The sequence below is a fragment of the Salminus brasiliensis genome, chromosome 25 (genome assembly GCF_030463535.1).
Source record: "Salminus brasiliensis chromosome 25, fSalBra1.hap2, whole genome shotgun sequence".
Taxonomy (NCBI): domain Eukaryota; kingdom Metazoa; phylum Chordata; class Actinopteri; order Characiformes; family Bryconidae; genus Salminus; species Salminus brasiliensis.
This window is the reverse complement of record NC_132902.1, coordinates 26131212-26146687: the sequence shown is the minus strand read 5'-3', so window position 1 is coordinate 26146687 and position 15476 is coordinate 26131212. Positions and strand designations below refer to the sequence as shown.

The 15476-nt window shown below is 41.6% G+C and overlaps 1 protein-coding gene across 3 annotated transcripts in view; it reads right to left on the bottom strand.

The window, feature by feature from the left end:
* phkb (phosphorylase kinase, beta) overlaps window positions 1-15476 on the bottom strand; it is a 124863-nt gene that overhangs the window by 84865 nt on the left and 24522 nt on the right. For all 3 annotated transcript variants that reach the window (XM_072671609.1, XM_072671608.1, XM_072671607.1), the window contains 3 exons: window positions 13430-13545; window positions 9957-10020; window positions 204-299 (listed from right to left, as the gene is read on the bottom strand). In XM_072671609.1, coding sequence (XP_072527710.1) covers window positions 204-299; window positions 9957-10020; window positions 13430-13545 — 276 coding nt within the window. The remainder of the gene's footprint in view (window positions 1-203; window positions 300-9956; window positions 10021-13429; window positions 13546-15476) is intronic.

Genomic DNA, 15476 nt, shown 5'->3' with positions numbered 1-15476 from the left:
GGTGCCTTAATTTTGCAACCCATCTTACATTCAACCTTATTTAATTAGCGGTCTATACGCTTCCACTGTTTGCTACATTAGCGTTCACATTCCAGCACAAAACCTCAGACTCCAACGAGGTGAAGTGAAGGAAGTGTGCCAAAAGACTTCTTCAGCTAATGTAGACGGGCTGCCTCTCAGGGTCATTAGGCGGCGTAACGTACGTGGGATCGGCTCTCTCTGGGCAGCAGGGAGCAGAGGGTCTGCCTGTTGCGGTTGTGAGCGTCCAAGTCCACAAAAATCACCGACCAGGAGCATCCCTACAGAGCAGAAAACACACACGCAGAATGATCAGCATTGTCTTGGAGTCGGCGCTGCTGTTTGGGAGACGTTCAACAGCGTCTTCTGCTGCCGCTGATAGCAGGCTTTACAGCACCAGCACAAAGCCAGCCAGATGACATTTTAGAAACCAGCCATTTTCAACAAAGTGGAGAACAGCATCATTTGGATTTGCACTATAAAAGCTCCGGGTCCATTTTTAAATCGTTTGCACAGCAGACGCTGCGGCAGGTATTGTCCCATTTAGTCCTGGATGGGCAGAAGATGCTCTAAAAGCAAATTAGAACACCCAAACAAAAGCCCTGAAACCAGCCAGCGCTCACTGAAATGGGCCTGGATTCAGAACTAGCTGATGGGCCTGCAGGGGCACTAATAAGTGTGGAAAAGTGGAGAGTGTGTGTGTGTGTGTGTGTGTGTGTTTTATAGCAGCTTTTCAATAAAATACACACACATACTAACTGTAATCGCTTAAATAGTGTGATGAATTGGGGCATCAATTTTTGAGGACCAAGTGTGTGTGTGTGTGTGTGTGTGTGTGTGTGTGTGCGGGTGTAATATGTGTGACATCAAAAAGATTCAATTCGATTTTGAGTCCTTTGAAAGCGATTCGGTGCAGAATTCATTCTCAAGTTTCATGAAGTTACATGAATCAGTTCAATCCAATTTGATTCCATTTGAATTCAGTCGATTCAATTTGATTCAGTACGAGTAGTTATGCTTGAGTTATACTGCATTCAACTCCAGTCCATTCAAGTTCGATTCAGTTCACCTTAACTTGATTAGATTTGATTCAATTCGATTTCTTTCCAGTTATTCTGATTCAAGTACATATGTACACACACACACACACACACACACACACACACACACACACACACACACATACATATAGGCGCGCCTGCAGGGAGCTCCAGTCCTGTATCTGAAGCGTAGCCCTGAAGGCAGACTCGACTAGCCTAATAACCATCCTGGATCTCATGAGCTGCTGTTGTGTTTAGCTGCAGTAAGTCAGTGTGACGTTAACCCCGTTGAGAGCGTATCCCGTCTCCCGGCTGTTTATCTCGGAGCGGTCAGCACGTTCTGATCACCTACTGATCCATTCAGCAGCTGATCGCACATAAACACACGAATACAGGACGGGGAAATCACAGGAAAGACCATAACAATGACCGAGACTCTCCAGACATTCCTACACTCATACCAGCACCACACACACACACACACACACACACAGTGATGCTGCTGTGCTGAGAATGGACCACCACTCTGTAGAGGTACTGTCAGATAATAGATACTGAATTATTAATTGTAGCTCCTAAATAATTCATAGCAGACATTGAATCACTCATAGTAAATACCAAATTATTTCTGTTTGATTCAGTAAATTAAAGTAGATAATGAATAATTACCACTTATTTTATAGTGGATATGAGATCATTCATAGTAAATATCAAATATTTTGTATTAGATACTGTAATTCATAGTGGATACTGAATAATTTCATACTGAAATATTCCTAGTGGATAATTAGCGCTTAATTAAGAGTGTGCACTGAAACATTCATGGTAGATACTGAATAATTCATAGTGGACACTGAATAATTCATAGTGGATACTGAATAATACACAGTGGATACTAAACAATTCATAGTGGATACTGAAAAATACACAGTGGACACTGAATAATTCATAGTGGACACTGAAAAATACACAGTGCATACTGAATAATTCATAGTGGACACTGAATAATTCATAGTGGATAGTGAACAGATATTAAATATCTAATTAATTAATAGTAGGTAATGAATAACGAATATGAGATACAGAACAATATCATGTGGGTACTGAATAATACACAGTGGATACTGAATAATTCATAGTGGACACTGAATAATGAATAATGCACTATTCTAAAGAGAACTCCCTGCTCATACAGAGTCACTTATTTTAATTTGAGTAAATGGAACTAAAGGCTACTGGACCTGGCTCTAACCCCCCTCTGCTAATCCTGAAGCTGCAGAGCAGAACAATCAGCAGTTCTGCAGCTTAAAGTGTTAAACAGAACAGAAAGGCAGGAGAAACCTGCATCTACTCAAACTGAACAACAGCAGGTACCAAAAACCATTTCACAACCGGCACGGAAAGTGACACCGGACGCCTCCACACGGCTCTGAAAAGCTTCAGGAGAGGCAGCGTTACGCAACACGCAGCGGCGATTTGGGCGGCTGTGAAACTTTCCTCTGGGTTTTTGAGTTCATTTTGTTTTCCCATCAGGTAAGCGCCCTGAGTGGGAGCTCCCTGGCCATCAAGGGCACTCCAATCATTTCAGCAGCGTGTCCAATTATTCCCCCGTAGCCTCTTCATGTCTGCTGCGCCTCCCGCAGCCCCCTCACACACACACGCGCACACACACTCAGTTTCAGAGAGAGTCTACTCTCGGCCCGGCCTCATTTCCCCACACACACACACACACACACACACACACACACACACACACACACACACACATATATATCTATACGACCATTCAGGTGCCATTCAGGACGCGCTTAACCCATCTGTGAAAATAACAAAGAGCTGAAGCACCTCTCCATCCCTCATAAGGCCTCCAATTTACATACTGGAGGACACTGCGTGTGTGTACATGTAAATATCGGACAGAAGAGGCGTTGAGAGGATATGTGGAATCACCTACGCTGTGTCTGTGAAGAGCGGCGGGTTATATAACAGGGGAAGGTAAAAACAGAAGGGATGAAGGAAAAAAGATTCAGTTGAATTTTGATTCTTTAGATAACGAATCAGTGCGTAATCATAATGCAAATCATTCATCACAAATCAATTAAATTCAGTTTGATTCCATTTGATATTTTGATTCAACTAAGTGTATTTTATTCCCGGTCTAATCAATCAGATTCAATTCAGTCTAATTACAGTCTATTTAATCAAATTCCATTTGATTATATTAGACTCAGATTTGATTCACTTCTGTTTCATTGCAGATATTCAGTTCCAGGCCATTAAATTTGATTCAATGTAACTTAATTAGATTAGATGTGATATTTAATTTCAGTTCATTTATTTTAATTCACTTTAAATTAAATTAATTCCAGCCCATCTGTTTCGGCTAAAATGGATTGTATTCAATTTGAAATTATTTAATTTGATTCAATTTCAGTTTAGTTTATTACAATTCAAATGAACTTAATCCAACAATTTGATTCCAATACTTTCAATTTGATTCAATTGATTCAGATTAATTTGATTCATTTTATTCCCAAAAATCTTTTCATTGTAATTCCAGTACATTCTATTTCATTCAGTTTGATCCGATTCAACTTGATTAGTTGTGATTCGATTTCAATATTTTAACTGAATACTGCAGTTTAGCCCCGCCCATTCTGCCTATCGCCGTATAGCCCCACCTATTTAGTCTACAGCAGTTTAGCCACAGCCAGCCTAATCAGTTTAGCCCCACCCATTCAGACTACAGATGTTCAGTTCTGCCCATTCTACCTACCGCAGTTTAGCCCCACCCACCCGACCTACAGCAGTTAGGCCCCACCTATTCAGCCTCCATCCTTAGGAAACCCTGATGATTTCAGTTCTTGAATAGTTCTATATTTCAGACTACTTTTGAAGTGAGGCAAAACAGAGGGTAGCCAATCAGATCAGAGCTCATTTAAATATCAGTCTTAAAGGCATGGCCTGTTTAATTATACGGTTGGAGTCCAGGCTCAGAAGTGGTTGAACGAACCTCCCCTGGGTGTCCGAACAGCAGAGTCCAACGCTCGCCGTCTTCAAACCCAGACTGAAGACCCTCCTCTTCTGACCACACTCCACACTGACCTTTCTGTATTCAGTAGTATCTAAGCTTAGAGGGATCTTCTGAATCCTACCAACTAGCTAAGGGTATTTTCTGAGTGAGCAGTGAAGCTCTTCTGTAAGTCGCTCTGGAGAAGAGCGTCTGCTGAAGGCCTTAAAAGTAAACGTAGAGATGTAGAACCTGGGCTCATTAGGAGCCTCTCTCCTCACTCCGAGCCGTGTTTCATCTCAAACCCTACCCTGACATATTCCAGTGTTTTGGTGTAAGAGCACCTTTGCTACACTAAAAAGGCCTCTTCCAGGAGCTGAGAGGATAAATCCATCTGTATTCACCTGGGTTTCTGTGCTTGGATGTGCGGAGGACCTGCTGATGAAAGCAGTGGATCTATCGGCTGGGAGAGCGTGAGGGGAGAGAGCGAGCTGGAGAGTGCTCATTAATAACCCGGCTGAATCCACAGGACCAGTGCTCAGAACAGCGGAGGAGCTTGGAGTACACCGGCCAGCGGGAACACACTGCAGGCCGGATGTACTGAGGCTTGTAATAAGCAAATAGGATGCATTATATCTAAAGAAGCACAGGTGAGACAGGTGGTATATGAGCCTAAGGGTGCAGGTAATACTGCATATGCGGTGCTGAGCAGAGGTGTCAGGTGTAAACGAGTCTGTAAAAGCCGCTGATCAGGTCAGTAAGTGTTTATCTAATATTAGAATATAATAATATTAACACTCCTACAGAAAGTGGTGGAGGTTCTCTATCACTGTGTTCATCAGTAGAACATCTCCAAAGTTCTCCTCTCTCATGGAGTCTAGTATTATTTAGAGTTCTCCTCAGATCAACACCTGGTTTGGTGGTAAATCAGGGCTTAATGATGGTAAATCAGGTGAGCTGCTGCTGCTGCTGCTGCTGATGATGATGATGGAGTTGAACACATCCAGTACTTTTGGAATGAGTTGGGGAGTTGGGGATGATAAGGTGGGGTGGTGACCATCAATTCAACGTCCTGTCCTCACTTCCGCTCTTGTTGCTGAATGCAATCAAATCCTCACAGCAATGCTCCTCCTCCAAAATTTAGTAAGTCTTCTTCTCTGGTCAGTAGAGACAGTTACTCCAATAAATCTAAGGTTTCTAAGCCACAGCAGTGAGCTGAATCCTGAAGTGGTGGAGCGTGATCAGTGAAGCTCGTTAATTCTTAATTACTGCTTACAAACGAATCCTGAAAGCCTCTCTGGAGCCCAGAACTGCAGCTCGCTCAGAGACTCGGACTCTAAAGCTCCTGAAATCAGCAGACGATTAAAATCAAACGCGTGTTCAGAGCAGTCGTGCAGAAACAACCAGTCCCTTCTGCACTGAAACCTCAGCACACAACTGTAACAGCGCGCTGGACCTGATAAGTGTCGATTAACCTGCTCTGCTAATCCACAGAACCTCTCATCAGGCAGGCTTCTCCACGGCGCTAAGCCTCGAGCTAATTACACAGCAAAGCAGCCGGAGACACTGGAGGTCAGAAACAGTGACGCTCCTAAAGTCACCAAGATTTATTACGGTCAGAGCAGCCAGAATAGAGTAGAGTAGAAGAGAAGAGAAGAGAAGAGAAGAGAAGAGAGGAGAAGAAAGGAGAGGAGAAGAGAAGAGAAGAGAGGAGAAGAAAGGAGAGGAGAAGAGAAGAGAAGAGAAGAGAAGAGAAGAGAAGAGAAGAGAAGAAAGGAGATGAGAAGAGAAGAGAAGAGAGGAGAGGAGAAGAGAAGAGAAGAGAAGAGAAGAGAAGAAAGGAGAAGAGAAATGATTGAACAGAACAAACCAAAATAACTAAATGGGATATAATAAAATAATAGAAATGACTGAATGTAAGAAAATCAGAACAGGACTAAATGGGACAGAACAGAACAGAATAGAATAGATCGATATACCAGAATTGAACAGAATAGAAATAGAAAATAATATAAAGCAACAGAATATAACATAATAAAATAGAACAGAACAGAAAATAATAGAACAGAATAGAATAGAATAGAATAGAGCAAGACCAGGGCAGAATAAGATATAACAGAATAAAATAGAACAGAATAGAATAGAATAGAGCAAGACCAGGGCAGAATGGGATATAACAGAATAGAATAGAATAGAATATTGCAGAATGGCATAGAGCAGAATGGGATAGAGCAGAATGGGATAGAGCAGAATGGGATAGAGCAGAATGAGAGAGCAGAATGGGATATAACAGAATAGAATAGAATAGAATATTGCAGAATGAGATAGAGCAGAATGGGATATAACAGAATGGGAGAGAGCAGAATGGGATATAACAGAATGGGAGAGAGCAGAATGGGATAGAGCAGAATGGGATAGAGCAGAATGGGAGAGAGCAGAATGGGATATAACAGAATGGGAGAGAGCAGAATGGGAGAGAGCAGAATGGGAGAGAGCAGAATGGGAGAGAGCAGAATGGGATAGAGCAGAATGGGATAGAGCAGAATGGGATAGAGCAGAATGGGATAGAGCAGAATGGGATAGAGCAGAATGGGATATAACAGAATAGAATAGAATAGAATATTGCAGAATGAGATAGAGCAGAATGGGATAGAGCAGAATGGGATAGAGCAGAATGGGATATAACAGAATGGGATATAACAGAATGGGAGAGAGCAGAATGGGATAGAGCAGAATGGGATAGAGCAGAATGGGATAGAGCAGAATGGGATAGAGCAGAATGGGATAGAGCAGAATGGGATAGAATAGAACATTGCAGAATGGGATAGAGCAGAATGGGATAGAGCAGAATGGGATAGAGCAGAATGGTATAGAGCAGAATGGGATAGAGCAGAATGGGATAGAGCAGAATAGAATAGGATAGAACATTGCAGAATGGGATAGAGCAAAATAGAATAGGATAGAATACAACAGAATAGAGCAGGGCAGCTCTACAGCTTCAGTGGGGTACACTCTGTAAAGGTCTGTACTCCTGAAGGTACTAGCGCCCCCTACTGGGTCCGGCAGGGAACTGGGTAACACAGTTAAGGTTCTCACTCCCTTCTTTCTCTTATTATTGTTAATTAGTGACCCACTCAGAACACAGCAAGCCTGTCTGTTCACAATCATTCTGCCCAGACCGGACCGGTCCACCCAGAGCACAATTACTACACGATTCAGTTTACTTTAAAGATCAGAATAAAGACTATAGAATTTATTAAAGACTAAAAATAATAAACTGTTATTAAGAGAATTTGAAAAACCGATAAGGCTGATACAGGAACATATTAGAAACAGTACATTTCCATCTGAATATGGCTTATCTTAGGGTACAGAATAACGGGTGAACACAATGATGACTGAAGGATCAGAAATGATGTCATATAATCTATTAACGTAAAAACAGATCAATAAAAATCAATCAATAAATCGAGTTTTTCTCTGGTTCAGAAATAAAGTGCTGATGTTCTCTGGAATGAGGCTTTTACTGCGGTTCAGAAGGAAAGATCTCTTCTGAGGAATGGAGGGCTTTCCAGTTTTCCAATCCATTAGGAGCTGTAATGAATGCGGCTCATTGCAGCCGTTGCTTTTCGTCAACAGCAAAACAAATTAATCCCGCTAACGACTTCTCTGAAAAACAGGACCCGAACGAGGGCTGCGAGAGCGCCCACTATTCGTCAAGCACAGAAAACTGAGCGGCGATACGGATCGCCAGCCCGTGCAGAACACAATCAGACCCAATAAAGCAGAATCAGCCAGAGCGGCGGCGGAGAGACGGATCACCACACTGGAGCGTGTTCATTTAACAGACAACCATCGGCCCCCTACAGGCATAAAGACACAGAGCTGATGAGGAAATGTGCTTCCACTACATCAGAGAGCAGAACTCTCAGAAGTCTGAGGAGGAAGAGAGGCCGCAAGCAGCGTTAACCCTTTCATCCCCAATCAACCTTGAGCAGACTTCTGTTTAATGGGGAAGTCCACCAAAATGTGAACAGTTCAGATGTGAGACAGAGTCAGGCAGAGTGGGGGGTGGGGTCTGGTGGGTTTGGGGGGTCTGGGGGTTAAAAGCTTGGTTCTAGATAACCTTACCCAGTCAGAACTGTTCACAGTGGGGGTAAATGGAAGCAGCCGTCTGAACCTCCAAAAGCTCCCCCCAAGACACTGCCTGATGCCCGGGACCCTGTTCTACCAGAGTTCTGAGAAGACTTCGGGTCTAGAACGTATTTTAAAATTTGTTAATGGTGGAGGGATACATGCATGGTGTTGTGTGGCAAACAGTCCCAAACCCCCCCCCCAAAAACTACTTGAATTTATTTGCATATACATATATAAGCACAGCAATACATATTAATTATTTTACCATAAAACCATTTGTTTCTGTTTTGTTTAATTATCCACATAAAATAAATAATTATATACATATATAAATAAATATAAATAAAAAATAACTATAATATTATATTATAATATTAATAACATTATATTATATATTAATAATATATGAATTTATTTGCATGTACATATAAGAACAGCAATGCATATTAATTATATTTTACCATAAAACCATTTGTTTTTTAAATTATCCATATAAAATAAATAATTACATATAAATACAAATAAATAATATATTATATTATACTATTAATAATATTATATTATATATTTAAAAATATAAATTTATTTGCATGTACATATATAAGAACAGCAATGCATATTAATTATATTTTACCATAAAACCATTTGTTTTTGTTTTATAATCCATATAAAATAAATCATTATATAAATAAAATACATATAATATAACAAACATATAATACTACTACTAATAATAATAATAATAATAATAATAATAAAATAATAATAATACTTATTGTTATATTATTATTAATGATACTTTGTTATAGACTGTTAGTGCGGATCACTGAGTACTTGTAAACGCCGCTTTTTTTCCAACTCTGGTGCTCACCGAACAAGCAGGCCGAGTTCACCTGAGCAGGTATGAACACAATACAAACCCAAGCACCAAAACAAGCAACCACAGGATGTGATGTCACAAGATGACTGTACCATAGGCACATAGATTGGGCACAGGTGAGTCTCCTGCTCACGTTTCTGTGCTTAATGTCTTCTGTCTGACGTCTGGGCTGTGTCCCAAATCACACACGATCACACATCACATCGCCACCATTAGAACGACAAGCGCAGCCGTGGTTCCCTCAGTTAGGTAAAGGCGTGGGAGAGTTGGGACGCAGCCACGGCAACGTCAGATTTTACAGCTTTAACCGGAACGCTGTCCTGTGCCCAAATTAGCGAGTGTACGTTACGTCAACATCCTGTTTAATACTGAGATCTGGACCATGTTACTGCACGGCCCAGATCTCTACTTGCAAGAGAGAAGACCAAGAGACCCCAACTACAGGTATAAACACACCCTAAGACTTCTTATCTTGCAGCAGGGCCCTATATAACAAACATTTTGGGGGAGGGAGAGTGTTCCCATTTCAGTCATCACACAATCCCACAAGACCCCTCAGTGATGCTCTCTGGAACTTGCGGTCACTGACATATGGCTGTGGCATCACTGGGGATTGAACAGGCGATTACTCAGGCAGCACAGATCTTTAGTGTGGACCAATGTGGACATGCAGCTCACACACACACACACATACACACACTACTCTGGGGGTCAAATCTAATCAGTTAAGGACACAAACACTCTGAATGGATAACCAATTAAACGATTAACCATTATCTCATTCTGGGCCTGAGGCTGAAGCCTCGTCTCCTTGATTGAAGACGCTGAGGGAAGAACGTACCCGAGAACACTGGAAAACGATCTAACCTACCTGATTTCCAAACAGGTTGAATCCATTGATCGCCTCGAGTGCTGCCTTGGCCAGCCCGACAGAACTGCAAGGCAAAAGAACAGATCAGTGGTACCATCGATTTTTACAAGCAACTCCTTTCTGGTCAAGAAAAGAACATTACATCTGTCATTTCAGAGCACTTAGAGGAGTAAAGACAGCCTGAGCCGAAGAGAGCGCCCTCTTTTGTCCAGGATATCAATTCCCATAATGGCTTTGATCCACGGCTGCGCTCTTTTGAAGTTTAACAAAGCGAATTACATCTGTCATTTCTGTTTTCTTCAACTTCCCACAGTACTTGAACAAGCTACGCTACATGGACAAAAGTATTGGGACACGTGCCCACTCGTGGTGTCTTCTGAATTCAAGGGTATTAAAAAGAGTTGATCCTGCTTTCTACTAGATTTTGGAGGAGCATTGCTGTGAGGATTTGATTGCATTCAGCAACAAGAACGTTAGGCAGGTCAAGATACTGGATGATGATTACCACCCCACCCCATCATCCCTAACTCCCCAACTCACCAGCACCACCATCCATCATTCCAGAGAACACAGTTCTTCCACTGCTCCACAGCTTCTCAATGCTGGGGGGCTTTATTTATACCCCTCTACTAGCCCACGCCTGGCATTATTAGGCAGGACGGTGCCAATAGGGTCATGATGTTTATCTTCTCCAGAGAGTCCTATTCTATTGGCAGTACTTCTTCTCTACAGGGACTAGACAAGCTGTGTGTGTGTACTGGCATATCTGTTTCAGCAATGGGTGCAACTTCAAGTAGCTGAATGCATTTATTAAAAGGGGTGTCCACAAACATTTGGACATATAGTGTACCCCATGTCAAATGCTCCACAAGCATCATCAAAATAGCTCACGTCTGCATGTGTGAAAAATCATGATCATTAAATCATAAAAATAAATAATGAGCTCATGCATGATTGATTATTATGATAATCGATTGGAACCTTTCAAAACCTTTCACTGACCACCTTCAGATCAATAAATCACGCTGCCCCCCCACTGCCACGTCAGACCATCGCTGTCCTAACCGGCCCACACACACAGCAGCAGCTATGACCACAATCGAGCGCCAGAGCTTCTGCTGAGGCGCTATTGATTTTGTGTCGGGACGGAGAGCAAACTTCCACGGACGTAAAGGCGAGCGCTGCCAGCTGCTGATTGAATACGTTGCATTTGCAGAAATAAATAAAGGTAAAAAGGAGGGGGGGGGGGGTCTGATTCAGTGGATAAAGGAACGAATAGGAAAGAAGGAGAATCAGTATTCCTCAGTGGAGCTGGATGAACCTCGGCGAGTTAAAATTCAACTCGTGTCTTCTTTTCTGGGACGAGTGCGAGCTGCTGAAAGGCCCCTGAAGCTCACGGCTCTCACTCGGAGAAATCTGGCACGGTTTCAGTGTAATCTGAAAGTGATGACTCACACAGCAGCAAAATGACTTTCATTTTCTTTGTTCGAGTCTGGAGGATGATGATTTAAGACTAATGCAGGAAAGCATTTATCACCTCCTCTCTCTGGCCTCCTGCCCACTCTCTCACTCTCTCGCCACAGCCAGGAAGCAAGCCTCGCCTTCATTCACCTACAAGAGCAGCTTAACATAGTGTAGGAGGAGAAGGTCCCCATCCTCCCTCAGGCCACCTGACCAGCTCTAAACCATCGAGGCATGGACTCCACAAGACCTCTGAAGGTGTCCTGCTGTGGTATCTGGCACCAAGACTAACTAAGATTAGCTGCAGATTCTCCATACAGTCCTGGAAGCTGTGAGGTGGGCGGGGCCTCCATGAGCATCAATGAGCTATGGCCGCCCGTGACCCTGCTGCTGGTTCACCGGTTGTCCTTTCTTGGAGCACTTTTGGTAGGTACTGACCACTGCATAACCCTGCCTACCCATTTAGTAGACCCACCCACTTCTTCCAGACCATGCGCAGTATCTCAGACCGCCTTCACTGAGCTTCCAGTGCAGAATTTCCCGCTGGATTCCCAGCTTGCCTGACAAATTTGTGCCTAGCTAGTGCGCCCCCTGGAGGTTGAGAATTTAGTTTGCGTCTATAACGCCGCCTCACTGATGAAATCCACTGCTATGAGTATTATTATGTTGTGGTGGGCGGCAAGCAACCTTCCAAGCGTTGACCCTACATTGGCTATTTTCTGCCTCGCCCACTTCTCACTAAGCCCCGCCCACCCCGACTTGTTATCTGCCCTACTGGTGTGCATTTTTTTTTCTTAAATGTGCTGAGAGGCAGAAAACCAGCAGATATCTGACAGCAGACTGGTTTGCAATAAAAGTCCTGGCAGGAACACTCTGTGGAAGTGTCATTCTCAATGCAGAATCTAATGATTTTAAGGGGTTTTGCGAGACACTGTAAAATAATAATAATAATACGAGGTGGAAAGCATCATTCTGGAATATCTGCACTGATATTTAGGTGGTTTATTTGTTCTGGAGGTTTCTAATTAGATTAAAGCAGCTCAGTAAAGGATGCATCTGTATTGACTAATATACTTATTTGTGAAATTGCTTTATATATACAAGTGACAAGAGCTGTTAAAGCACAGCCCAGTGCAACGCTGGTCCTGATTTATCACCCTTTCAATAGACTTAAAAGTGACTTTAACACAAAGTAAGTAATAGTCTGCTAAATTGCCTTGCGTCAAGCTCTTTGTTCCTGAAAGGCTCCTCTGACTCATTCCCTGAAATGCTAAATGTGATATTTTCTTTGGGCTTTTAAAGCTGACTGAAGGAGTCGATACTCTAATTGCCTCTCGGAGGAGATGCTATGTGTTTTGGAGATAAGAAACAGGTTGATGGGGGGAAGCTTGGCACAGAGCTCTGCTGGACGGAGGGTCTGCAGCCGTGCTGGTGTGGCGTTTCTTTACTGCGCTCTGTTAAATAGAACGTTATAAATCTATTTTCTAAAAATGAGCCGAGACCAGCGAGGAGGGTGGCTTCTGGCCTGGGCTGATATGAACCTCTGTAAGTGTGGACGAGTATCTTCTGTTATTGTTTGGTCCAGTGGAGAAGAAACTGGAATATCACCTTCTGTAGAGAGCTGCTTCTAGACTTTTCCAGGTTATGGCCCACCTAGCGTACTTTTACCTCTGCACTTATCACTTTTCTCCAGAATGTGAATCTGGCTGCTGTTGTTTTTTTGAGCCATATCAGAATTTCATGATTAATAGACCAACAGAAAATGACTCAGAATAAAATATTTGTACATTAAACCCTTATTGAACCAATATAATCTCAGAAGTCAGGAGGAAAAAGAAGTGAAAAAGAAGGGTTTTTTTGAGGGTCTGCCACCACCCACCCTCTTCTTCTAATAAAACGTATAAATAAATAAATAAATAAATAAATAAAATAAAATAAAATAAAATATAAATAAAGTTTTAAAATAATAATTTTATTTATATTTCTGAACGGAGCAGATGTGTGAGACTGACCTGGAGTGGAGCTCAGTGCTGCCGTTGTTGTATTTACTCCCTCTCTCCCACATCCCAAAGTCCGGTACTCGATACGCCCTCTCCACACAAAACACCAAGTTCTGGATGAAGGACACCTACACACACACACACACACACACACACACACACACACACACACACACACACACACACACACACACACACACACACACACACACACACACACACACACACACACACACACACACACCCCAAATCAGAACTTTAACTATACTTAATTTGAATCGTTTTACAGTGTGAATCCAACAAAATAAACAATACATCATAATAATAATAATAATAATAATAATAACAATAATAATAACGAACAAAAAAACTACTGAAATTCTGATACAATATAAAAAATGTCAGCAAATGAATAATAATAATTATTATGCATTTGCTGACATTTTTATATTGTCTTTTTTTGTTTATTATTATTATTATTAATTTGCTGACATTTTTTATATTGTATCAGAATTTAAATTGTTTTTGTTTATTATTAGTAGTAGTAGTAGTAGTGGTAGTAGTTATTTTCTAACATTTTTTTATATTGTATCAGAATTTAAATAGTTTATTTTGTTTATTATTATTATTACTACTATTTGCTGCCATTTTTTATATGGTATCAGAATTTCATGATGAATGGATCAATAGAAATGCTCCAAAATGACCCGGAATAAAATCTGACATTAACTTCCACTGAAAATCTATTCTATTTTTTTATTTATTATTTATTTTAGATTATTTAAATACACCAATGATCCATACATAATTTATGATCTATAACCATCACATTAAATAATTTCATTCTACGTATAAAAATAAGTAGACCAAATTAATGATGCCCAGTCTGTGTTTCTGTGCATCTTAACAGGTTTGAACTAATTAGTAGGAAAATAGGAAACTATTAAAAATTACAATGCAATATATTCTCCAGGAAAAATAAATAAATACATAATTTAATATATATACACACACACACACACACACACACACACACACACATATGACTTCATTCATTAGGTACTGATAAAATGATTAACTACAAAATTAATTACATTCCAATAACTGTTTTTTTTCCTACTAATATTAAAAACTACATTTAAAAATGTATAATATTTAAATATACACTGAATAAACTATATCTGCATACACACACCATATCCACTTTATTGCATTAGCCTATACGTTTCCACTCCTGCGGGGTGTTCTCACCATCGCCTTATTTACCCATAAGAATCAGACATGAGTAATGATCTACAGCACCGTCTTCCAGAAACTCCAGTAATTCATCACTCATATGGGTGGGTGGTACCGGTGCCGCTGGAAGCCAAAAGCAACATGGGAGGAATACACCCCCCTCCCCAACCCGTTCCTCCACCACCACCACCACCACCACCTCTGTCATGGTGGAAACAGGCCACAGGAAAAACAAGCAGCAAAAAGAATGATGACTTTAGGGGGTGAAAGTGGGGAAATGAGCATGCGCCAGGGGAGCAATGACTGACACGGGCTTTAATTTAACACGGGGAGAGCAGAGAGCCCCTAAAGCACGCTAAAATGGGGCAGAGAGGAAAAGGAGAGGGAGATGAGGAGAGATGGAGGAGGAGGAGGAGCGCGGAGACTGGGGATGCACAGGTTTTTATTTTAGGTTGGAGTAAAATGATTAATGTGTGGAGTTCTACAGGCTCTTAATGAACACTCTGGCCCGGGGTGCCTCTATTTTCTCTCGGCCCGTCTGACAGAAAGCAGCACTGGAGAGCAAAGCCACTGCTTCACTGTAATTGAACACAAACACATAAACAAAGTTAAATCAGTCTCCAACTCCGGCGTTCTCCTCACTTCTCCCTTCATTTACAGAGGAGAGCTCCCACGTCCACGCCTGCCGCATGCAGAGCCCGTCTCACATTCAGCCTTTCTGATCTTCCACACTGGCCACTTTATTAGAAACCCGTACCCTTAAACTTCTACACTGGCCACTTTATTAGAAACCCGTACCCTTAAACTTCTACACTGGCCACTT